This window comes from Canis aureus, chromosome 23, assembly GCF_053574225.1.
Source record: "Canis aureus isolate CA01 chromosome 23, VMU_Caureus_v.1.0, whole genome shotgun sequence".
Classification (NCBI taxonomy): domain Eukaryota; kingdom Metazoa; phylum Chordata; class Mammalia; order Carnivora; family Canidae; genus Canis; species Canis aureus.
The window spans coordinates 22,948,141-22,973,989 of NC_135633.1; the positions used below are offsets into that span (position 1 = coordinate 22,948,141).

Sequence of the window (25,849 nt, forward strand, 5' to 3'; positions counted from 1 at the left end):
TAAGAACAAGAAGGGAGTTTGGGCACAACAAATGCCAGAGACAACTGCCTTAATTGGCAGCTATTGCCACAGCATCTAATATTCTTTCCATTAAATATGTAATTTTTCCCAATACTCAATTGTGAGTTTCTGAAACAAATGAGTGGATACCTGGTATTGGCCAGAGACACTGCCATGTAATCAGGGTGAAAAAAATGTACTTAAGCAAGTATATTTATTTTAATAAAACTCAACAATGATTGAGTAATAGTTCTCTAAGTTACTCAGCTTTTACCTATCCTGTTTCTGAGCTGATGCTAGATTACTTTATATATTTCTTTTTACAAGAACTATAAAATTATGAGCTTCATCTAAGTTTTAGAAAAACTGGTGACCAAGAAAAACTATGGCTTCTTTTATACCCAAGGTGAACAACAGAATAATACTTTGTAAACACCTGACACAATGCCCAACAGATTTCTAATTCTTACCTCTCTTAATTCTAGTTATGCCTCATGATCAGACTACAAGGTCACCTCAGGAATAATGGGGTGGGGAGCTTGAGATATGAAATGCATAGTAGATTGTGGAGAAAGGACGGTAGAATCCCCCTGACAGAGCCACCCAACGCTATCAGAGACCCAAATGTCCATCCTGCTGACCCTCCCTTGTCCAAACCCCACCCCTGGTGGTGACAACCCACTCTTGACCAATGGTCTCATTTCACTGGGAGAAGCAAGGGCCCTGAAACTAGAAATGAGGAATAAAAGGCCACGCAGAGAAGTGGCAGTACAGACTTGTTTCTGGCACTTTAGCGATCACCAGCAAGTTCCCAGACACCATGGTGCATTTTACTGCTGAGGAGAAGGCTGCTGTTATTAGCCTGTGGGCCAGGGTGAATGTGGAGTTGGTTGGAGGCGAGGTCCTGGGAAGGTAGGCACTGGAGGGGGGCAAAAAGGCAGAAAATATTCCTGAAAGGTGTTTGGTCAGGTTTCCTACATACTCTGACTTCCCATCTGGTCTGTGACTGTGATCATCCCATAGGCTCCTGGTTGTTTATCCATGGACCCAGAGGTTCTTTGACAATTTTGGCAATTTGTCCTCTGAGTCTGCAATAATGGGCAACCCCAAGGTCAAGGCCCATGGCAAGAAGGTGCTGACTTCCTTTGGAAATGCTATTAAACATATGGATGACCTCAAGGACACCTTTGCTGAGCTAAGTGAACTGCACTGTGACAAGCTGCATGTGGATCCGGAGAACTTCAAGGTGAGTTCTGGGCATGCCTGTGCTTTGTTCTTTCATCCTAGGTATTTGTACTGTGGATATGTTAGGAAAAACAGGTACCTAAATCTGATCCTATAAAGGCATTTTTTTGGGATGTTGTATCCCAAGGAAGGGCTTGATTTTGGTAGTTAGGTTGGCCCAAAGGTCATAGGTAGGACTCAGTAGGGTAATTACTATGACCAGCGAAGGCCACTGGCCATCTTACATTTCTGAAAAGATACATATGTGAAGAACACTGGCTAAAATGGAGTTAAATGGCTTTGGTCAGGAGAATACAATTAGAGGAAGGACATCTTAACTGATATTTTCTCTAAAAATGATGAATACATCTCTGCATGATTCTTGAATTTAAAACCAGGACTAAGCAAGACAAAATAAGAGCAATCTTTTCAATGAACGATTGTGACCCCCCCTCTTTATTAGTGATGAAATTCTCTTATATACGTGGCACAAGATTCTTTGTCATGTGAATGTCCAAACAATTTGAATGAATGTATTATCTAGGGACATAGATTATACATATTAAGGCCCCTTGCAGTCCTACATTCCTACTTTTAAAGAAGTCACAGTCTCTAGAAAAGAGAAGCCATCCATGGCAATGTTCTGGGGTCAGAAGTTGGCAGGCCAAATGAGAGGATAGAACGTAATGGAGTGTACAGGGTTGGGGGTCATATTGATGCCAATGTCCAGCATATTAAACTTTTGTGGGAGCCCAGCATCGGAAGTTCCTCCATCTCTTATTAGGAAGAAAATAGATGCGGCCAGCTTGAGGCTTTCCGTTCACTAGGTACTATTTTCTTTTTACCTCTCCTCTCTCCCCAGCTTCTAGGCAACATGATATTGATTGTCTTGGCAACTCACTTCAGCAAGGAGTTTACTCCCCAAACACAGGCTGCGTGGCAGAAGCTGACAACTGCTGTGGCTAATGCTCTGGCACACAAGTACCACTAGGTGCTGGTCCAATTATGTCGGTATTGCCAGAGTCCATCTCCTGAAGACAGGCACAGTGCCTTGCCTAGATGATAAAAATAAAATAAAAATTGTGCTCTGTAATGAAAATCCTTGTCTTCTCTCTCTGTCTGTAACTTTTATGTTGATTCAGCTAAAAGAAAGCACTCCTACAGGAAAGGGGGTTACTGGAGATAAGGAGTTTGGGAGGATAGAGAAGAGACTCCTAAGATTCTGCAGGATAAGAGTGGGTTCAAGGGGCAGTTACTTCTAGGAAGAGAAAGTAGACTCTTGAGTTGAATAGTGTCTCTAGAATAAGGGAATGAATGGACATATTCTTGTGAAATTCAAGAAGATTGTTGAGAGTGAGTAGGGGCATGTTAAAACCCCAAGTAGGGGGCCTGTCTTGGCGGCTATTTGTATAATCTCAGAGCTTTTTGGTGCTGTATTTAGTTTCTATTTGATATAAGAAACACGTTACTGTATGTTGTCTGATTGAATTTAAATTAAAAAATACGGGCAGCCTGGGTGGCTCAGTGGTTTAGCACTGCCTTAGGCCCAGGGCGTAATCCTGGAGACCGGGGATCGAGTCCCGCATCGGGCTCCCTGCATGGAGCCTGCTTCTCCCTCTGCCTGTGTCTCTGCCTCTCTCTCTCTCTCTCTCTTTGTGTGTCTCTCATGAATAAATAAATAAAATCTTTAAAAAATAAAAATTAAAAAATAAAAATAAAAAATACAAGAAACACATTTTTATCATCTGTAATAGAATGAAGATGGGGCTTTCCAGAGACTCAGGCAAGGACCATGCTCTAAACTTTCCCAAGTGTCTTCAGTGGTATTAACGGAGGAACTATCCCTAAGGCATAGGAACTAACTGCCTTGGTTTGAATCTGTACCTCATCTGCTATTTCTGTGACCTGGAACATATTTCCAATTCCATTAAGCTTTCAGTGGATATAAAAGTTCATTTATGTGGGAAAATGACAAATTTAGGAATTAGCATGCCAGGTCTAAGTGATTTAATTTCTCTTAATTAGTTCAGTGCAACAGTATAAAATTAAGGACATTGCTGCCCAGAAAAGCAGGAAAAGAGCTATTGTTATAAGCAAAGTACCAGTGAAATCTCTTGCACACAAGAGTAACATAATGAATAGGGAATTTTAGGGAAACTGATCCACATACAGGCAAGGCAGAGTCTAACTTGGATCTAGGCACAGGAATGTGCTGTGATAATAATTAGGGCAAAGGACTGAATTTCACAGAAGCAATGAAACTAAGAACCCCTCAAGTAAGGGACCATTATGGTCAAGATACTGCAGGGCTTGGAATGAAGTGCAGTAGAGAGCGGAGAAGTCACCAATGATAGCCAGGTTCCCTACCTGGTGAATGGAAAGAGAAAAGACTATTCTTAGGAAAGAAAATGCTGAGAAGTCTCTTGTCTGGAGCTGGCAATTGATCACAGTCACTTTTGTGACCATCACCTCAAATTCTTGTACCCAAGTCCCTGGCAGAGATGTGTAAAGCCAGGGCTTTGGGATTAGCAGAAAAAGATCAAATTATAGCCCCATCACCTTGAAAAGTTTGGTTAATGTTTTTCAGAATGAATTCCCTTGTTTGTAAAATGGAATAAAAATTCCTACCCCACAAATATGTTCTGAGGTTTTAAGGACATTGCTGTAAAGTGCTTTCCCTTCATTACTGAGAAGGTTGTGGTAGCAGTTTATACAATTCACTATGATCTGTTCCTCTGTGTCTTGTTCCACTGTGTATTCTCAACATGACTGTTTTCTTTATGGGTTCCTGACCCACATATCTATTTATTTAATGTTCCATATTGGATTGCTTAAGAGTGCATCAAATACAGCATGTCCAAGACAATTCCAACTGTTTTCTAATCTATTTCTGCTAATTTAGCCCTCTTTCTGCCCTATCTAGGGACTAATGCATCACACATTGCTCAAGGCTGAAAACAGAGATGGCATTTTTGCTCACCCTTCCAATTATAATATCATCTTAATTATTTGTTTCCCCTTTATCCTACCCCTTAAATCCATTTATATATGGAAACCCGAATGATATTTTAAATTTTTTTTTATTTTTATTTATGATAGTCACAGAGAGAGAGAGAGAGAGAGGCAGAGACACAGGCAGAGGGAGAAGCAGGCTCCATGCACCGGGAGCCCGATGTGGGATTCGATCCCAGGTCTCCAGGATCGTGCCCTGGGCCAAAGGCAGGCGCCAAACTGCTGCGCCACCCAGGGATCCCCCGAATAATATTTTAAAAATACAAATGAGATCATGCCACCCACATCCTTAAAGTTTTTAATAGTTTTTTGTTTGTTTGTTTGTTTGTTTTTTGGCTTTAAGGTTGAAAACAGATAATCTGTAAAATGGCCTAAAGATCATTCATGGCTCCTCTGTACCTTCCAATCATTCATTCTTGTGATCTGAAATATAGTTACATTATCCTGCTTTTTTGCATATAAATCATATACATTTAATCATTGTCCCTGGTTACTTTTATTTAGAGGACAAGAGAGAATGGGCACCCCCACATGAGTGGCCATAGAGTATTGGGAGAGAAGGAGAGAGAATTCCAAGCAGGCTCCATACTCAGTGTGGAGTTTGTCATAAGGCTCAATTTTACAACCCTGAGATAATGACCTGAGCAAAAACCAAGAGATAGACACTTAAACGACTGAGTCATTCAGGCTTAATTGACATTATGTTGTAAAAAATACTCTGTATTTCTGCAAGTGAAATTGATTATTTTCATTATTGTGTAACATTTCATTCTTTTTCTATATCATGTTTTATCTATTTCACTGAGTGAGCGGGGGATCCCTGAGTGGCGCAGTGGTTTAGTGCCTGCCTTTGGCCCAGGGCGCAATCCTGGAGACCCGGGATCGAATCCCACATCGGGCTCCCGGTGCATGGAACCTGCTTCTCCCTCTGCCTGTGTCTCTGCCTCTCTCTCTCTCTCTCTCTCTCTGTGACTATCATAAATTAAAAAAAAATTATTTCACTGAGTGAGGAACATTTAAGTTGCTAGCAGTTTGAGATCCTCATGTATATTGATGTTACAGACTTTGGATTCACACAAGCATGCATTTCTGCATTTCTGGAAGAATAATTGCTAGCTCATAGGTTTTGCATATATTCTGCTTTAGTTGCTACTATCAAATATTTTCTAAAGCAGTTATGCCATTTTACATTGTCACCAGCAGAGACTGAGAGTTTGTTGAGATCTATATCCTTGCTAAATTTTGAAATTACCTACCTCTTTCATCTTCTTTATATTTTTTGCCTTCTGACTTCTATCCCATTATATTCTCTTCCTTTCTGATACTCCCTCCCAACTTCATTCCTTCCTTCTAGTTGTGCTAAAGGGTATGTATCTGTAAGTCAATGCAGTATTATTTTGAATTCAGAAAAGATGAAAATTCCCTTTGAATCTTCATTTTTAGATTTAACTCTACTTTTTTCCCTAAGGACACACCCATGGGAATTTCTACAACTGCAAGTTCCCAGAAACCCTATCAGACTTGATCTAGTTGAATGAGGTCAATCTTCATTGCAATTCCTCTGCATTTTTTCTTTAATAATATCACAGTTTTAAATAATCATGTTATAGGTTTCTGGTATTTTCTTCTTTATCGTTCATTAAATTGTTTCCATTAAAATCCATGCTTCCTAGATCTATTTCAGTAGCTGGTAGAGAAACAATATTCATTAGTTTTCACTCTTTTAATTAACATTTATTTCAGTGACAGAATGAAAAGAAAGTTTTGCTACTAAAAGTATTTACCCAAAGAAGAAGAAAGCAAATTGAAAGTACAGCAAAGTATTTATTCATTCTAACTACTTATAACTATCTCTAGAGACCAAAAGAAGTACCACATAGAGTCAACTTGATAGCATTTCTGTTTACTAGGCCTTAGTTTTCTTATCTATGAAGTGAAATAACTGGAGGAGTTAAACAAGAGATATACTCCATTATATCAGACTACAGAATTTGCACAAAAATGAGAGTGGGAGTATACTTATGGAAGCCACTGCTGAAGGGGATGAGGTGAGGAGAGGAAACAGGGATTCTGAGTCAAGAAACATAACACCTAGAACGCCACTCTCAGGACAATTGAGGGGAACTGAGGAATTGGGTTGCAAACTAGATCATAGGGTATGGTATAAACCAATAAGATTCGGCTAAGCTCTGGGCCAATCTGCTTGCAGCAGCAGAGAGGGCAAGATCAGGGCTGGGCATAAAAGGAAGAACAGGGACAGCTGCTGCTTACATTTGCTTCTGAAACAACCGTGTTCACTAGCAACCACAAACAGACACCATGGTGCATCTGACTGCTGAAGAGAAGAGTCTTGTCTCCGGCCTGTGGGGCAAGGTGAATGTGGACGAAGTTGGCGGTGAGGCCCTGGGCAGGTTGGTATCCATGTGGCAAGGCAGGCTTTTGGAGAAAACATGAGAGCTGGGCAGATGGAGTTAACTCAGTCCCTTGGGTTCTGACGGGCACAGCCCTCTGTGCTATTTTCACTCCTCAGGCTGCTGATTGTCTACCCCTGGACTCAGAGGTTCTTTGACTCCTTTGGGGACCTGTCCACTCCTGATGCTGTTATGAGCAATGCTAAAGTGAAGGCCCATGGCAAGAAGGTGCTGAACTCCTTTAGTGATGGCCTGAAAAACCTGGACAACCTCAAGGGCACCTTTGCTAAGCTCAGTGAGCTTCACTGTGACAAGCTGCACGTGGATCCCGAGAACTTCAAGGTGAGTCTAGGATATGTTCCATTTTTTTTTCTTTTCACTTTCTAGTCTCTCACCTGATTCATTTACCTACCTGTTCTCCCTCCACCTTCCTTTGTACTTCAGCATATATCATCTTGAATACCTTTCAAAGTTTATGTAATTTCATACATTTCCTTTCTCACTGCCTTTTCTTTTTCATCAAGTTATTTATTTAACTTCTTGTCTTCTTCCCCTGACTAGTTTTTTTTCCCTACTCGATATGCAAATTATGCGTGTCTACTCTCATCTACTTCTCCACTCGGAAACATCTTTCTGTCTCTCCAAATGGGGATTGGAAGGGTACCTCAAGGAGTTGTCAATCTAGAGGCTACAAATCATTTCAAAATTAAAGGATAATTGGATTTTTATAGAGACAAGACTCAATGGAAAGGAAAGGAATTGAATATCTGAGAATAGTGAAGTAGGACACCCACAGGTGCTAAAAGACAGCCCAGCATCATACTAATTAATCAATTAACTATTAAATTATATATATATACATATATAATGAAAATATACAGTGTACATACGCATATATTTGCTCATTTATGCTGATGGAGAAAACCTGAATATCAGTTTGGGCTGAAGTGTGGGGAAAAAAAAAATCATTGGCTCAGTTTCTCAGAAGCCGAGTTTGATTTCTCTCTTAATTGTGTATGCATGTCTCTCTATGTCTTCCCCACAGCTCCTGGGCAACGTGCTTGTGTGTGTGCTGGCTCACCACTTTGGCAAAGAATTCACCCCTCAGGTGCAGGCTGCCTATCAGAAGGTGGTGGCTGGTGTGGCCAATGCCCTGGCTCACAAGTACCATTGAGATCCTGGCCTGTTTCCTGGTGACCACTGGAAGACCCTGTCTCCCTAAATTCTTTCTTCTGAACTGGGGGAAATAATGTCCACCATCAAGGGTATGGCTTCTGCCTAATAAAGAACCTTCAGCTCAACTTTCTGATTCATTCCACTTATTTTATTTTATATTTTATTTTATTATTATTTTTTACTTTATTTGTCTAGGGGTGTGGGAAATACTTGAGAGTCTACAGATAGGAAGCACTTGTTTCTTATTCAAAGAGGTCAAGGGAGATGAGAAAAGGAAGTAGGGGCCTACATTGTCACTAGTGGAAAACACTTCTCCCTCCAAAACATAGGCACGGTCAAGAAGATTTTATATAGAGAATGCTGGCATTATAGGGGCTCTGTGGAAGACTTCCAACTTAAGGCACAGCCCTCAGGCTAATGCTTTTACTTATTTCCAACAATTAGTTAAAAAACAGGATGCTCGATTAGAGACATAATGAATGATCAAGATACTGTTCTGTTTCCTTTTTCCCTACTTCCCTTGCCTGCAGTGTAGTTAGTTTACCATACCATGCTCTATCCGTTGTTCCTGCTCTAAGGAAAAATCTCCCTCTTTTACTTGTCCCAACATGGCATAAATAATTCCTCCTCCCACTCTCCCATTTCAGTCAAACTGCATCTCTGCTTATCCCTTGTGATGCCTTTGCACACTGGCCTCATTGTGCTTTCCAATATTGGCTATGAAAATCATTCCAAACCCTTCCCCTCTCCCTATTTTCCACATTTCTTCTTGTCTGTCACACTCACACTCTTTGCTGAATAAACATTTCTGTCTATTTTGGACTGTACCATGTGACTACTGTGCCTTGCTAAGTTCCTTCATAGGTAGGAATTGAATATTTATTAAATAAAGTAGTCCATGAATAAATAAATGAATGAATGATTATTCCCTATCTTAGGACTGTTGGAAGTAGAGGACAATCTGAACAAGGAACCATTGCAGAGAATCCTTTGGTGTTGATGCCCTAGTATACAATGAGGAAGCACAGAGGAAAGGAAAACACTGCTCAGACATTTACTTTCTGTTCAGAGCCTACTGGACATTTGGCCTTATGAACTAATGCTTTATGTATTTGTAAAAAGGGCATAGACTGAAGCCAAGACTCTATCCCTAGAGAGGCACAGTTTCAAAGTTAACTTGGGAAATCAACACCACGACCTACTTATCATGTCAACAAAAGCTAATTCTGGATGAGGATCTGAGCCAAACAGAGGAAATATTTGTGTAGTGATTATAGACTGAGACATTAAATGTTCTGTAACAATTAGCACATAGTTCAGTAAACTTATGACTAGATTGGCTGTATTGCTTTTCATACTGAAATATGACTTTAAAAAAGTGTATGTACATCATTTCTGTGAGTTCTGCTCCTTTGGAGTATTTTTACTTTATTTAATTTTATTAACTTGAATTACAGTTTTGAAAGGATGCTAAATTGATGTAACCCAGAGATTGTGTGTCTTGGAAAGAAGAGTGAAAACTAACTGTGCCTAACCCAGGAAAATATGGAATATTTTGTAGAAATGCCTTAATGAACAGAATTTGAAACTGAACACTGCTATATGTACAAGTGTTCCAACTGAGTACCATTTCTGAAACAAATAATATTACATATCTTTGGATGACTGTCATGAATCACTTGATCCTCATTCTCTTAATTATACTCAGACTAGGTCCATCCTAAATTCAAAACATCAAGAAGTTTGCAAACTTGACAAACTGGAGAAAAGAAAAAAAAACCTTTCTGTCTCTTGGGAGCTCAGGGTGTTTGTGCATATGTGTATGTACACATGCACATGTGTGTATGTGTGTGCGTGTGTGTGCACATTCATGTGTGTATGTGTATGTTTAGTGCTCAATGGGGCTGGAATCGAAATAAAGCAGACATCTTTTGGTACCCCCTATTTGAAGGGTAGAAGTAATGGTAAAGATGGCAGTGACTCTAGAAGTTTCTAGAATCTTTGAATGTTGATCAGGATGTGACCACGAGGCTCAGAGCATAATCACATTTATCAGTTTATTCTTTTTGTCTGATATGTCTGAACTTTTGATGTCTTATTAACAACTTGAAGCCTTGGCAGGGTAAGGGTAAGAAAAGAAGTTTGTCGCCCTCTTCAGTCTTGCTAAGTAGCAAAGGCGAGAGAGAACAGCAAGTCCTGTCCTGAAGCCAGGAACAAGGTGGCTGCAGAGTTGCCAGTATAAAAAAAGTGGTTCATAGATCATTCATGGCAAAGAAGGCTGAGGGAAGAAGATAAAAGACAATTTAGGGGAAATATTTGTGAGTACAGAAAATGTTAGAGGAAGTCTGAGCAGATGCTGATTTCTGTCAAGATGGCAAAGCTATAGTTTAGCCTTGACAATTTGGCTTTTTACAGTAAAGTATAAACATATTCATTACTGTTATTTAGTAAGGCCTGTGAACTTCTCATGACAGAGAGCTTTTGCAAAAGACATGTTCAAATGTCCCAAGAAAGACTTCCCTTCACACACTTATACCCAAACTCTGAAATCAAGGGTGTGAAATAGAGTCTTGAAAATAGTGGTAAACGTGGTAAAGCTAATGAAGTTTTAAATTTAGTAAAATGAAACTCAAAACTTACAGGTCAAACAAAACGTGTGTGTGCATCCATGTGTTTATGTGTGTGTGTGTGTGTGTGTGTGTGTGTTTGGTTCCTAAATATCTAAAATATTTGAAGGCTCCCTTTTCCTGGAAGTCAACACATGAAATCTTGCCCCAGGAATAGACAGATAGTCAGAACTTCTTTGCTTATGGGTTTTAGAGAAGAATAAATATAAATAGAAAATGCTAGAATTGTATCTCTTTTACTCCCATCATCTTTTATGGGCATGTAATTCTGACCTAACCTCCAGATTACCAGAGAAGAACCAAGACTTTCCTCTCTGTCTGAGAAAGATCAGAGAGAGGTTGTTCACAAGTACTTGATGGGATTTGGGACGAGTAAAAGGGGAGAGAGATCCTTACTCACGTAGCAGTGATGGAGAAAGTAGTTTAGGGAATGGAACAATGGAAGTGGAGATTTTGTGAGTTTATTTGAAACAACTAGAAATAGAGAAGTCCTTTTCTTATGGTTCACCCTGTAGTTGAGGTTTTGGAGTGTTAGAGGTGAAAGGATGAAAAATATATGTTAAGTATTTGTAGCCAGTGATGACAACAGAGAGAGAAAGATGATTCTAGACATCAAGGTACCTTAATCAAAAGAAGATTCTAACGCAGGAGAAACATGGTAAGTAAAAAAATGCACAGCCATTTCTTTGCTTATAGGAAAGGGGAATTTAGGAGCAGGCTAGGAGGCAAGAGGTACACAGATGATGGGAAGTTGGAAAAAGAACCAGCAGGGCCGTCCAAGAACACCAACATCCTAAGCTGAGCTTAGAAATGCTCACTGCTTTTTTTTTTTTTATGGTATCTTTTGATAGTAAGGAGCAGAAATCTCCACTTCAGTTTCTTTGCCTAAGAAGTCAGTTATCAGAATGTATTACTTGGAGGAGAGAAGGATAAGGGGAGGGAAATTGGAAAAGCTATAGAGATAGGGGAAAACATGATAATAAAGGAAGATTTTAAAATATTATTTATATATTCCTGAAAGACACACAGAGAGAGACAGAGACATAGGCAGAAGAAGAAGTAGACTCCCTCAGGGAGCCTGATGCCAGACTTGATCCCAGGATCCTGGGAACACACCCTGAGCCAAAGGCAGATGCTCAACTACTGAGCCACCCAGGTGTCCCTAAAAAAAGATTTAAACAAAAAAATATGTGGACGAAATGAGATTATAAGTGGTGAATTTGAATAAAAGAAATGGTTATACACACAGCATTCTTAGTGGTCTAGGGGGATGATTATCTAAGCCAAAGCCATAGTGCCCTGTCACTTTCCTGCCACTCATTTCAAGTCACAAAGAAGCTTCTCTTTTCTCCCATTCACTTTTCCACATCAGTCCAGGAAGAAATCATTTTTATGTCCCTGGTTAATTAAAGACATTATTTTTCTCACTGCTACTAACCATTTTGTTTTTTAACTGATTTTTCAGTTAGTTTTATTCCTTACTACAGAGAGATAACTCTATGTTTTCATCTGTGGATGCTCAAAACCTAATAGAGTAATTATTACACAGGAGACTTCTGATTTATACGTATTTTCAATTTCCAATCATCATTTACTTGGTTACATGACTAAAGTATGAGAAAAATGAATGAATGAATGAATGAATGAATGAATGAACTAAGCATCTTTCTAGGAGGATTTAATCCAAACCAAGAGAAGGAAGATACACGTAGGACTGTGGCAGAGGTCCCATCCACACTGTCCTTGTAATTAGATTCTGAAGACACAGGGGGAGATCCATCCATACGCTTTTAAGTTGAACACAGTGGATGGATGCCTTCTATTTACTGGACCTGGGATTCTTCATTTGTATAACAAGAAAATTGGGGAGGCACTCTCTAAGAAGTTACCAGGTTATGGTTCTCAAAAGTGTAACAGTACACTTGCCAAAGAATGATTTTAGTAGCAATTTGTATTGCTGAGATGGGCCTGAAGATGGGAGGATCTGAAGTCAGACTCACAAGCCAGTTTCAGAATTGCCAAGGATAGGCTTCACCCTGCGTGACCACACCCAGGCCTGGGCCAATCTCATAACAGCAAGGATGCAAGATCAGGGCTGGGCATAAAAGGAAGAACAGGGACAGCTGCTGCTTACATTTGCTTCTGAAACAACCGTGTTCACTAGCAACCACAAACAGACACCATGGTGCATCTGACTGCTGAAGAGAAGAGTCTTGTCTCCGGTCTGTGGGGCAAGGTGAATGTGGATGAAGTTGGCGGTGAGGCCCTGGGCAGGTTGGTATCCATGTGGCAAGGCAGGCTTTTGGAGAAAGCATGAGAGCTGGGCAGATGGAGTTAACTCAGTCCCTTGGGTTCTGACGGGCACAGCCCTCTGTGCTGTTTTCACTCCTCAGGCTGCTGATTGTCTACCCCTGGACTCAGAGGTTCTTTGACTCCTTTGGGGACCTGTCCACTCCTGATGCTGTTATGAGCAATGCTAAAGTGAAGGCCCATGGCAAGAAGGTGCTGAACTCCTTTAGTGATGGCCTGAAAAACCTGGACAACCTCAAGGGCACCTTTGCTAAGCTCAGTGAGCTTCACTGTGACAAGCTGCACGTGGATCCCGAGAACTTCAAGGTGAGTCTAGGATATGTTCCATTTTTTTTTCTTTTCACTTTCTAGTCTCTCACCTGATTCATTTACCTACCTGTTCTCCCTCCACCTTCCTTTGTACTTCAGCATATATCATCTTGAATACCTTTCAAAGTTTATGTAATTTCATACATTTCCTTTCTCACGGCCTTTTCTTTTTCATTAAGTTGTTTTTTTTTTCATCAAGTTGTTTATTTAACTTCTTGTCTTCTTCCCCTGACTAGATTTTTTCCCTACTCGATATGCAAATTATGCGTATCTACTCTCATCTTCTACTTCTCCACGCGGAAACATCTTTCTGTCTCTCCAAATGGGGATTGGAAGGGCACCTCAAGGAGTTGTCAATCTAGAGGCTACAAATCATTTCAAAATTAAAGGATAATTGGATGTTTATAGAGACAAGACTCAATGAAAAGGAAAGGAATTGAATATCTGAGAATAGTGAAGTAGGACAGCTGCAGGTGCTAAAAGACAGCCCAGCATCATACTAATTAATCAATTAACTATTAAATTATATATATATACATATACAATGAAAATATACAGTGTACATACACATATATTTGCTCATTTATGCTGATGGAGAAAACCTGAATATCAGTTTGGGCTGGAGTGTGGGGAAAAAAAAAAAAAAAGATCATTGGCTCAGTTTCTCAGAAGCCGAGCTTGATTTCTCTCTGAATCATTTATGCGTGTCTCTCTATGTCTTCCCCACAGCTCCTGGGCAACGTGCTTGTGTGTGTGCTGGCTCACCACTTTGGCAAAGAATTCACCCCTCAGGTGCAGGCTGCCTATCAGAAGGTGGTGGCTGGTGTGGCCAATGCCCTGGCTCACAAGTACCATTGAGATCCTGGCCTGTTTCCTGGTGACCACTGGAAGACCCTGTCTCCCTAAATTCTTTCTTCTGAACTGGGGGAAATAATGTCCACCATCAAGGGTATGGCTTCTGCCTAATAAAGAACCTTCAGCTCAACTTTCTGATTCATTCCACTTATTTTATTTTATATTTTATTTTATTATTATTTTTTACTTTATTTGTCTAGGGGTGTGGGAAATACTTGAGAGTCTACAGATAGGAAGCACTTGTTTCTTATTCAAAGAGGTCAAGGGAGATGAGAAAAGGAAGTAGGGGCCTACATTGTCACTAGTGGAAAACACTTCTCCCTCCAAAACATAGGCACGGTCAAGAAGATTTTACATAAAGAATGCTGACATTACAGGGCTCTGTGGAAGACTTCCAACCTAAGGCACAGCCCTCAGGCTAATGCTTTTACTTATTTCCAATAATTAGTAAAAAATAGGGTGCTCGATTAGAGACATAATGAATGATCAAGATACTGTTCTGTTTCCTTTTTCCCTACTTCCCTTGCCTGCGGTGTAGCCTACCATGCCATACTCCATCAGGGAACCAGTTCCAGCTCTAAGAGACAACTATTCATCTATGGGTCCTCAAAACTTAATAGAGTAATTATTACACAAGAGACTTCTGATTTATACATAATTATTTTTCCAATCATCATTTATTTGGTTACATGACTAAAGTATGAGAAAAATGAATGAATGAATGAATGAATGAATGGGCTTTAAGTATCTTTCTAGGAGGTTTTAATCCAAACCAAGAGAAGGAAGATACACGTAGGACTGTGGCAGAGGTCCCATCCACACTGTCCGTGTAATTAGATTCTGAAGACACAGGGGGAGATCCATCCATACGCTTTTAAGTTGAACACAGTGGATGGATGCCTTCTATTTACTGGACCTGGGATTCTTCATTTGTATAACAAGAAAATTGGGGAGGCACTCTCTAAGAAGTTACCAGGTTATGGTTCTCAAAAGTGTAACAGTACACTTGCCAAAGAATGATTTTAGTAGCAATTTGTATTGCTGAGATGGGCCTGAAGATGGGAGGGTCTGAAGTCAGACTCACAAGCCAGTTTCAGAATTGCCAAGGATAGGCTTCACCCTGCGTGACCACACCCAGGCCTGGGCCAATCTCATAACAGCAAGGATGCAAGATCAGGGCTGGGCATAAAAGGAAGAACAGGGACAGCTGCTGCTTACATTTGCTTCTGAAACAACCGTGTTCACTAGCAACCACAAACAGACACCATGGTGCATCTGACTGCTGAAGAGAAGAGTCTTGTCTCCGGCCTGTGGGGCAAGGTGAATGTGGACGAAGTTGGCGGTGAGGCCCTGGGCAGGTTGGTATCCATGTGGCAAGGCAGGCTTTTGGAGAAAGCATGAGAGCTGGGCAGATGGAGTTAACTCAGTCCCTTGGGTTCTGACAGGCACTGACTCCTGTGCCCTCTGTGCTATTTTCACCCCTCAGGCTGCTGATTGTCTACCCCTGGACTCAGAGGTTCTTTGACTCCTTTGGGGACCTGTCCACTCCTGATGCTGTTATGAGCAATGCTAAAGTGAAGGCCCATGGCAAGAAGGTGCTGAACTCCTTTAGTGATGGCCTGAAAAACCTGGACAACCTCAAGGGCACCTTTGCTAAGCTCAGTGAGCTTCACTGTGACAAGCTGCACGTGGATCCCGAGAACTTCAAGGTGAGTCTGTGGGACCCTCAACATTCTCTTTGATCTTCCTTTTTAAGACCCAACTCATGATGTCCGTAAAGGGTATGGGCATCAGGATGTTGTTCAGAGTGTAAAGGAAGTGTTCTAGTTGCATAAGTATGGACTCCTCAGCACTGTTTTACTTATTTTATCCACTTGGCTCATTAATTGTTTCCTCTTGTCCTTTTTTTTGTTCTCTGCAATGGTTTTTCTTTATTGTTTTAATTAAACTTTTGAGTGTTTAAAAAGTGCTTTTAATCCATTCAAAAACATTTTTTTTTCTGATCCTTTTTTCCTTATCTCTTTTTTGAAAGCAAGGAAGATAAAATCTTATTGCTTCTTTGCCTAGTTGGAAAGAATAACCAAGAAAATTTAAGATTTGGGTTAAAACAGAAGGAAAGAACCATTTCTCAATGTAAAATGAGGGTGATATTGTTGGAGTCATATGGATTGTAACATCTTAATAATCAGCTATCTTTCTGCTTATATTCTAATGACACTGTTTGGGTCTGTGGATGGGTTGGAATACTCTGAGTCTTAGCTAGGTCCCTCTGCTAATCATCCACATGCCTCTTGTCTTCCCCACAGCTGCTGGGCAACGTGTTGGTGTGTGTGCTGGCCCGCCACTTTGGCAGGGAATTCACCCCATTGGCTCAGGCTGCCTACCAGAAGGTGGTGGCTGGTGTGGCCAATGCCCTGGCCCACAAATACCACTGAGTTCTCTTTCTTGCTTTCAAGGCAAAGTCATTTGGTCCCCGGACCCCAACACTTGAACATGGGGAAATTGCGAAGTCCTTTGAGCATCTGGTTCCTGACTAATAAAGAACATTTATTTTCTATGTACTGGTGTATTTAAATTACTTCTGTGACTGTCACTGGAATTGTTACATCACATGAGAAGTCAAGTCATGTAAGACATAAAGAATGAGGGGCTAGTTCAGATCTTGGGAAAATATATCTGTATTTTGGACTCCATGAATGGAGAGGTTATAAATAGCTAACTATGTGGCAAACTGACCCTGCTGCCTATTTTTACTTTCCCTTAGGAAAGGATTCAACTAGAGACTTGCTTTGGGGGTTAGGCTTTTCCTATGCTTTATTTAAATCAAGCATTTTATTTAGGCTTACTTAAATTTCCTCACTCTCCCCAGTTCAAAAACTCACTTTAATACACAAAATTCTTCTGCCTAAAGGCATCAGTGCTCCCCTAAGATTTTCCTTTGTGTGTTGTTGACAGTTACTTGTCCTCCCCAAGTTTCTTATTCTGGTTCTCTCCATCCTCTTACAACATATACTAGCATGAAAGTTTCAAAGTAGGGGAGGGAGTTTTACTATCTCTTCCCTTGCTTCTTTCTAGGTCTGCATTGGAAGAAAGGAACTGAGAATGTTTTGATAAATATAAGACTAAGACAAATGTGAAAAGGAGATTTTCTGGCTTGATATTCACTACTGTCTTGCAATCCTCCTATGGGCTTCCACTGAATGGAATCCCATCTTCTCAGGATGTTTTAGCGTCCATAGCCAAGAAGTGATTGGAAGCCAGCTCCCACCTCCTTCTCTCTTTGATGCCTCTGATGCCTTCTCTGGCTTTCTAGTTATTAGCACAGTGTTGCCATCATCAATACACCCTTATTTCATTTCCTCAGTTAATGGCTATTTTATGTGGAAGGCAGATTTTGGAAATAAAATGACTTTGAAGACATTCACTTTGAAGTGACTTGTCCCAACCCACATTCTAATTCTGAATAAAGTTAGGAAGACTATGAAAGTAATACCATTAATAAGTAAAATAATTGATTAATTAAATTAATATAAAACCAATCTTCATGCAAACACAGAATAAAGATGAATACAAGGTGTCATTATAAATACACAAATGAGAATTCCCTAAACCTTCAGCATCAGAAGGGAGTCAAAAGTGTGCCTTGGTGACAACTTTGGTCATCTGCTGAAAGGGACCTCACATTTGATATTGACCTGAATGTTAGGACTTTGCATGCAGACAGAGCATAGTAGAGCAGATGTCCCATAGATCTGGATAACATGAGATTTGGTATTGACATAAATGCCCATCTCTGACAAAACTTGGCACTACCTGGCTGCTGTTCTACTCCATTCCTAATATTAGTTGGAGAAGGATGAAAGAGAGGGACAGAGTACATAGCATGTGTATGTCATACACAGAGAATACTATTCTTGTTTGAAAGTGACTTAGACTCATGGAAAGGATTCTCTCACTTTAATAGCCATCAAACAGTAGAAAACAATTTCAATTATTCACATCATAAAATGGATAAGGGCCAGAGTTGCTCCAAAATTACTCTTGCTTTTGCATCTTGCTTTATAAAGATAGTGATTTTTCTTCCAGGACTGATTTTTTATTTTCTGATTGTTTGTCTCAGGATGCTATTAAAATGAACATTCCCTAGCTCTTAAAATGAAATGAAAAAGGAGATTCTAATATAGATGTGAGGGACTAATGTTAGAGTTGAACAAGACCTGAGATTTTGTCACAACTAATCTACTTGAAGGGGAATTGGCTAATTGAGAACACATAATATTTCTATCTATGTCAAAGAGAACACCTTGATAATGGTTCAGTACATCCAGTAGGCCTTGATGCTAAAAATGACTGGGTTCATTAGGGGTACAAAGAAAATGGACACTTTGCTTGTGATGATGTGGATAAGGGAGAGGGAATGCTTTGCAAACTTGTGAACGATAGAAGAGCCTAGCACAAGGACATAAAGTAAAAGGGAAGTAAGAACGTGAGACACACGCTGGACTGAGAGTTGCCTCCTGTAGGAGACAATGGCCATTGCAGATCTGGGAATCAGAACATAAGAAGGCACTATTAAAAGGAAGTCTGGGCCCATGGCAAGCAAGATGAAAAACAAAGTATAGAAACTGTTGATCCATGAGCCAGAGCAGGGGAGTTGGATCATATCCTGATGTAGATAGCAGGAGTGAGAAAGGATACTGTCATGACAATAAGAGAAACCAAAGAGGTACAGGCCATGAAAGATGGTGAAAGATGCACTCTGAATCCACAAAACACTCCAATCCTCACTACTTGGGAGCTGATAAGCACTGAGGGATATCTCAGAGGGTCAGCAATGGCCACAGAGCAATCATATGCCATGGCTAAAAGCATGATTGACTCCATGAAAGAAAGATTGAACAACTTAGGGATGGAAAATATAGTCATATAAATGATACAAAATTTATCCATAGCTTTCCCAGTACTGTGGATAATACTGGAACACAGAGACCCAGGTCAATTCCTGCCAGCATAGCCAGAAAATAGTACATGGATTAGTTCAGGGATAAGTCTATGTGGACGATGGGAATGATAGTGGCTTTGCCCAGCACTGCTGCCTAGTACACCTAGACAACAGAGATGGAGACTCAGCAGTGGGGCCCATATTCCATCCTAGAAAACCTGTCAGTGTGAATTTGGAAAGTCTAACAATGGAAGACCAGGCAAGATTTCAGGGATTACCTGACAGTAGAATTATAAAATATGATTTCTATATTTTTATTTTTTTAAAGGTTTTTTATTTATTCATGAGAGACACAGTAAGAGACAGAGGCATAGGCAGAGGGAGAAGTCTCCTTGCAGCGAACCTGATGCGGGACTCAATCCCAGGACCCCGGGATCATGACATGAGCTGAAGGCAGATGTTCAACCACTGAGCCACCCAGGCATCCCACTATATCTTTATTTTCAAAAAAAAATGATGCCAGGTGATAATTCACAGAGTGAGTTGACTCTTAATATCTCTTCCTAAATCCCTGAGGTCTCATGCTGAGATAGAAATATTGAGCCCTAGGGAATTTTTGAGCCTTACTTTTAAGGACCTGCATAACATCAAAGCAGCAATGTTAATAGTTGTAAAGTCCAAAAGAAAGTTAAATTGTTACATTCATCTGGAATTGACAAGCTATGGAAATACCTGTCATTTGCATTCCAAAGTTTTGAGAACTAGGAGGTCAAATCAGAGATAAAAAATAACTGAAGAGAGATAGAGGTTTGGAAACAGTCCAGATGAAATAAAACAAAACAAAAACAAATACACAGAGACATCAATAATCAATATAAAAATTCAAGTTAGTTGACTAAGGATAGATCATCTGATGACCTTCTTTATAGTTTATTGTTGCTGAGTATTGTGATAGTAATAGAAGTAAGAGAAAGTAAGAGCATGGAAGCAATGCTACTGATATATTCAAATGGAAGTCTACACTCCCAGAGTGCCAAGAAGCATTTTTTTTTTCCAATGGATTCATGGGCCTTTCATAACTTCTCAAGTTGTGAAACGACACTCATGCAAAGATTTTGTCTGTCTTCTTCAGACATTGGACTTTGGATGAACTATCTTTTCTGTTGGGGACCCCACGAAGTCATGGATCCAGATATAATTCAGTGTGCAAAGAAGCAAAGGAGACATTTATTGAAGAGAATTTGGAAGCCAAGGAGTATTCTGGAATAAAGAAGAAAACTCAAACAACTGAGGTTGGAGAAAAGGCAGGGATAGATAGGACTCTATCTTAAGTGTTCTCAGATAAAGGATAACTACTTATTTCTTTGCTAAGGGAATTGATGGAATTGCTAGTAGTTTCATCTGGCCTGCTCACAATTTGTTTCTTCTTTGTCTTCACTTTCTTCTACTTTTCTCATATAAGATAATCAATTAAAAAACACACAATTGCATGCCTAACTGTGAGTCTTTAACAATTCTTGCATGTGCATCACAGAAGTAATCTGGTGACTCACTACTCTTTTTTTGATTCATTTTTATTCAACAAGCACTTATAGGGTCTCTATATGTTAAATTTAAAACTCTGTCTTATGTCCTAGATACAGAATAATAATAGTATGTTTGCCTTGAAAAAAAGTAGAAGTAAGAAGAGAGCACAAATGAAAAGATATTTCATGCTCATGGATTGGAAAAATAAATACTATTAAAATTCCCAAACTACCCAAAGCAATCTACACATTTAGTGCAATCCCTATCAAAAAACCATCAGTATTTTTCACAGAACTAGAACAAATAATTTTAACATTTGTATGGAACCACAGAAGACCCCAAATAGTCAAAGCAATTTTGAAAAAGAACAACAAAGCTAGATGTAAAACAACCCCAGGTTTCAAGATATACATGAAACTGTAGTCATCAAAACAGTATGTTACTGGCACAAAAGTAAACACATAGATCAATGGAACAGAAGAGAGAGTTCAGAAATAAACAAACATACAAACAAACAAACACACAAACCCATGATTAAATGGTCAATTAATCTTCAAAAAAAAGAGACAAGAATATGCAATGGGAAAAGAGAGACTACAAGAGAGAAGATATTTGCAAATGACATATCTGAGGGGTTAGTATCCAAAATACAGAAAGAACATACACAGCTCAAGACCAAACACCCAAATAATCCAAATAAAAAATAGAAGACATGAACAGACATTTCTTCAAAGTAGACATACAGATGGCTAACATATGCATGATCAATATCACTCATCATCAGGAAAGTGCATAGTAAGATATCACCTCACACCACTTTAAAATGGCTAATACAGAAAGCACAAGAAACAAGTGTTAATAAGGGTATGGAGAAATAGGAACCCTAATGCGCTGTTAGTGGGAATGCTGACTGGCACGCCCAATGTGAAAAACAGTATGGAGGTTCTTCAAAAAATTAAAAATAGAAATACCACCTGATCCAATAATTCCCCTACTTGGTATTTACCCAATGAATTAAAAAAAAAACTAATTCAAAAAGATATATACACCTCTATATTTAATGCAGCATTATTTACAATAGCCAAACTATGGAAGCAACCCAAGTGTCCACTTGGTTGATGAATGGATAAAGAAGAAGTGATATGCATATATGATAGAATATTAATAAGCCATAAAAATGAAATCTTACTATTTATAGTAACATGGATGAATCTAGAAGATATAACGCTAAAATAAATCAGTTATCAGAAAAAGAAAAATACCATGTGATTTGATTCATATGTGAAATTTAAAATATAAAAAACAAAGAAAGAAAAGCAAAAAGAAAAAAAAAACAACAGACATTTAACTATAGAAAACAAACTGGTGATTACCAGAGGGGAGGAGCATGAGGAGGTAGGGATGAAACAGGTAATGGAGATTAAGAGTACACTTACTGTATAGAGCACCATGTAATCTATAGAATTGTTGAATCACTGATGTATAACTGAAACTAATATAACACTACATTAATTACACTGGAATTTAAAAAATAGAATGTATAAGCAATTTAGTCCAAGATGCTTCCTCTTCTTTCAGTATATTAAATTAGCTTTATCATTCTCTTCTCAGATGCATGGGACGATAAATATTTCTACACAAAGTTATGATGCACCCCTTAGTCTCCTTGGCCAAAGTGAATCATTAATGTCAATTTTTAGTCCTTGTAATAACTCAAGTGTTATTTCTGAATGAAATCAGAAGGCACCAAAAAGATTAAGAAATACCACAAGGAAGTTCATGGAGGAATTATTAAAAAGGAGAAAAAGAGCTATAGTTAGCTTTGCTTTATTGGTAAGGAAGTGAAATGAGTAAGAACACCAAGTTTCTCAATCTCTAGTAAGCCCTGAGCTGGGGAGTTTCTACATGATGTGAAGAGCACATGAGCAAAGTAGAACTTAGGTCTTGGCAGGTGCTGCTCCCCTCCCCTCTCAGCTCCCTGTCTGCCTGCTTAGTTGGATGGTAGGGCTAGGCTTTAAACTTCACCATAATGTCAGCTTTTGCACCTAAACCAAGGCTAGCCATGAAACCGAGGGAGAAAATTAAAAGTAATTAAAAAATACATTAAAAAAAAGAAGTTATAAAGGGAGATACAGGAAAGGAATTCTGGATGTTAGTTTTATTGTTTATCTACCAGAAATAGACTCAGATAATAGAAGAGTTAGGATATCACTTTGTACATTAGACCCAGCTGTGGTAAAAGAATGATCTGCCTGTCTGCAGGGAAGAAATTTCCTACCTTACTGAGATGATTTATAGCCTCCTCCAAAGTTTAATCAAGTATTTCTTGGAGATGCCCTTGAGAGTAAATGCCTTTGTATTGCTTTCATTTTGAGCCTAATGGGGCCACATTGCTTCCCACAACTGTTTTTCTTATTGAATTTCCAGTCAAATATGAGCTAGAATATGTGTTCTTGCTATTGTTGTTGTAGAATGTAGCCATGAGCAATGTAACCTTGGGAGAACTTGGTTTCTTCAGTGGAAAACTAAATTGTTCAATATCACATGCTAAAGATGAATATATGCATACCTTATGACCCCAAATTTCCAGAGATCCAAGTGAGTGTGTGTATGCAAAATTTCTACAAGAATCTTCAGAGTAAGGTTCTTCATGAGTCACAAGCTACAAAGAACCCAAATGCCCATCAACAATGGTATTGATAGATTTATTTGTGATAGATACATAAAGTGGAATACTATGAACCACTCTCTAGTTACATCAACAATATGAATGCAATTCACAAATATTAGGTTGCATAGGTAAGTCAGACTTTAAGAAAATGATATAATTCAATACATATACATTTTAAATTGAATATGTATTGAATATACATATTCATTTCATGAATATGAATCAGTCATGATAGGTAAAAAGAGACAAATCAGGGCACCGAGTAACTTTAAGGCTAATGATAGAGAGGTAACCCCTGCACCATGCATGTTCTTTTACTCCTAGACACTAACCCATACTACTTCTCCTTGCTGTTTCATCACTGTTGCTATTTTTATCAACATAAAAGGCATTTTTGGTGTTGGATATTACTTTCTACAGTATGTATTTTTCTGATCCTTTATCCCTCTGAAACTTTTTACTGTGACCTTAATTTGTGCATTAAAAGTGGTATAACAGATATCACATGAGATATTACTCACAATTTACAATCTACAATCTCTGTGATTCTGGGATTCCTCAATTTCTTTTTTTTAATTTAGAGCCTGGATCCTGTTACTGGTACATAATGTAGTCTCGAAAACAAAATAAAATAAAATAAAAATAATTTTTGAAAAAGGAAAATGGTAAAGAGGATGAGGGATTAAATAAACAAACAATTTCTATGGCACCAGTACTTTTCCTGAGTATTTTGTCACATTTTAGAACAATGTGTCTTTCCAGATAGTTACCAATTCCATTCTGAGAGACATGCCTGGCTCATTACCTGATTTGAAAGGCCATAAATCCCAAAACACTCAAAAATGCCTACCTCTGGTGTTTCAGGTAATGAGCCTTTACCACTTCTGGGACCTTCTAGAAATTCAAGGATCTAGAAATGTATGCAATTAAAATTTTACATCTACTATAAGTTCAGAATATAACAATGTTCAATATACACAGAAATTTGCTTTACATAAATAAAAAGTGATCTGTTCTCACAGAATGCAACAACCTGTTGTCAAAAGCCAAAATAAGGGGAGTCTCCCAGCACTGCATCTATCAGAGCAGAGGCTGTTGGACAGGGTAAGAGGCCATGTTCATCACCCATAGCTTCTCATAAGCCCTACAGGGAAGTCTAGCCATTTGTACTCCACCATCTTTTTGTTCCCCAGCAACAAGGCATCCTAGTAATAACATCCTGGTGAGGGGCTTTGAGTAACTCTCTTCCCTGAGATACAGTGGCTACATTCCCCCTGCTACCCCATCTGGCTTAGGTTAAAATTTCACTGAGTGAGTTGATTTTTGCTCCTTGGAAAACTGACTATTCTGAGATATGGCCAGCATTAATCTCTGAACTAGATTTTGCTCTTATCCCCATCTCTGTGGCAACAGAAGGGCTAACAGGCAAGATATGTACCTAGGGATGCCCTGGAGGCCCTTTCAGCCCTTGGAGATATGGGTTTCCACTGATTATGAAGGAGTCTTGAGCAGTCATTTGGGATTAGCCTAGTTCGTGTCTTGTCTATAATATCCTTCTTTCCTATGCTCTGGGGACACAGTAACCAGTCATCGGGGCCTCGACTCTACTCTCAGCAAAGTAGTGTTCTCTTAGTAATAAAGCAGGAACAATTAGAGGAACTAATATACTTCTTATGTTCTCTTCCTATAGAGGAGAGTGGAATGGAAATTAATGCCACTTTTTCTTTATTAATAACATTTCTGTCAAGCGTGTAAAAGTGATCATGGGAATATAAACTTCTATGATTATATCTTAATTCTAGATATAACTATATATGTATATAATGCCCACTGGTTTTCTATGTCTTTTTCTGAAGATCTGATGAAATTAATATGACTATATATATGTGTGTATATATATAGTCATAGTATATATGCTATATGAATATATAGTTATATATGTATATGTATGTATATGTATGTATATGTATGTGTGTGTGTGTGTGTGTATATATATATATATTGTATACAATATACATTGTATATATATACAATATATATATTGTATATTGTGTGTGTGTGTGTATATATATATATATAGTATACAATATACATTGTATATATATACAATATATATATTGTATATTGTGTGTATATATATATATATATTGCTGACCAAGCTATTATCTCCAAGTGAAACTAAAAACCTAAAACACATCTAATTAGGTCTGATCTCCTATAGTACAGTAATCAAGCTATTCTTCTTCACCAACTATTCTTCTATACTGAAAGAATAAGAGCAGTAATGAAGATGGTGATTCCGATGGCCAGGTTGAAGCCAACCAAATGCCTTCGAGAGCAGCAGGAGATTACTAATGTATATTCTGGTTGTCCATTTCCTAGAAAGACACTGCAAATTTCTTTATCTTGAAATAGAAGGGGGTGAATTAGCTTATTCTGTATTTTTTAGGGGACGTTTAAAAATATATGTAACATTTTAAATGTTTACCCTCAAAAATTTAACTCCCTATTTTAGAACGATTAAAGAGAGATTTGCTTCCCGTTTTCATGTTTCTGCTTGGATTTCATCTTTCACTCAGTGACTGTTATCCTATTATGTCTGATTTTTATCTCACTTGTCTTATATTACCTTAAAAATAGAAAAAGGGATCTCTGGGTGGCGCAGCGGTTTGGCGCCTGCCTTTGGCCCAGGGCGCGATCCTGGAGACCTGGGATCGAATCCCACATCGGGCTCCCGGTGCATGGAGCCTGCTTCTCGCTCTGCCTGTCTCTCTTTCTCTCCCTC

General features: G+C 38.9%; 4 protein-coding genes across 4 annotated transcripts; all 4 read left to right on the forward strand.

Annotated features, from left to right (window-relative positions):
• The first annotated feature begins 820 nt into the window (after positions 1-820).
• On the forward strand, positions 821-2,215 carry LOC144295384 (hemoglobin subunit epsilon-2). Its single transcript, XM_077867775.1, has 3 exons — positions 821-912; positions 1,024-1,246; positions 2,087-2,215. Exons 1-3 carry the CDS (start codon positions 821-823, stop codon positions 2,213-2,215), a joined length of 444 nt encoding a protein of 147 aa, XP_077723901.1.
• A 4,273-nt stretch (positions 2,216-6,488) lies between these two features.
• On the forward strand, positions 6,489-7,948 carry LOC144294798 (hemoglobin subunit beta). The gene is made up of 3 exons (XM_077866752.1): positions 6,489-6,647; positions 6,767-6,989; positions 7,693-7,948. The coding sequence occupies exons 1-3, from the start codon at positions 6,556-6,558 to the stop codon at positions 7,819-7,821; spliced, it is 444 nt and encodes a 147-aa protein (XP_077722878.1). The 5' UTR covers positions 6,489-6,555; the 3' UTR covers positions 7,822-7,948.
• A 4,621-nt stretch (positions 7,949-12,569) lies between these two features.
• LOC144294799 (hemoglobin subunit beta) lies at positions 12,570-14,054 on the forward strand. The gene is made up of 3 exons (XM_077866754.1): positions 12,570-12,724; positions 12,844-13,066; positions 13,799-14,054. The coding sequence occupies exons 1-3, from the start codon at positions 12,633-12,635 to the stop codon at positions 13,925-13,927; spliced, it is 444 nt and encodes a 147-aa protein (XP_077722880.1). The 5' UTR covers positions 12,570-12,632; the 3' UTR covers positions 13,928-14,054.
• A 1,069-nt stretch (positions 14,055-15,123) lies between these two features.
• LOC144294800 (hemoglobin subunit beta-like) lies at positions 15,124-16,485 on the forward strand. Its single transcript, XM_077866755.1, has 3 exons — positions 15,124-15,282; positions 15,411-15,633; positions 16,231-16,485. Exons 1-3 carry the CDS (start codon positions 15,191-15,193, stop codon positions 16,357-16,359), a joined length of 444 nt encoding a protein of 147 aa, XP_077722881.1. The 5' UTR covers positions 15,124-15,190; the 3' UTR covers positions 16,360-16,485.
• Positions 16,486-25,849: the final 9,364 nt, after the last annotated feature.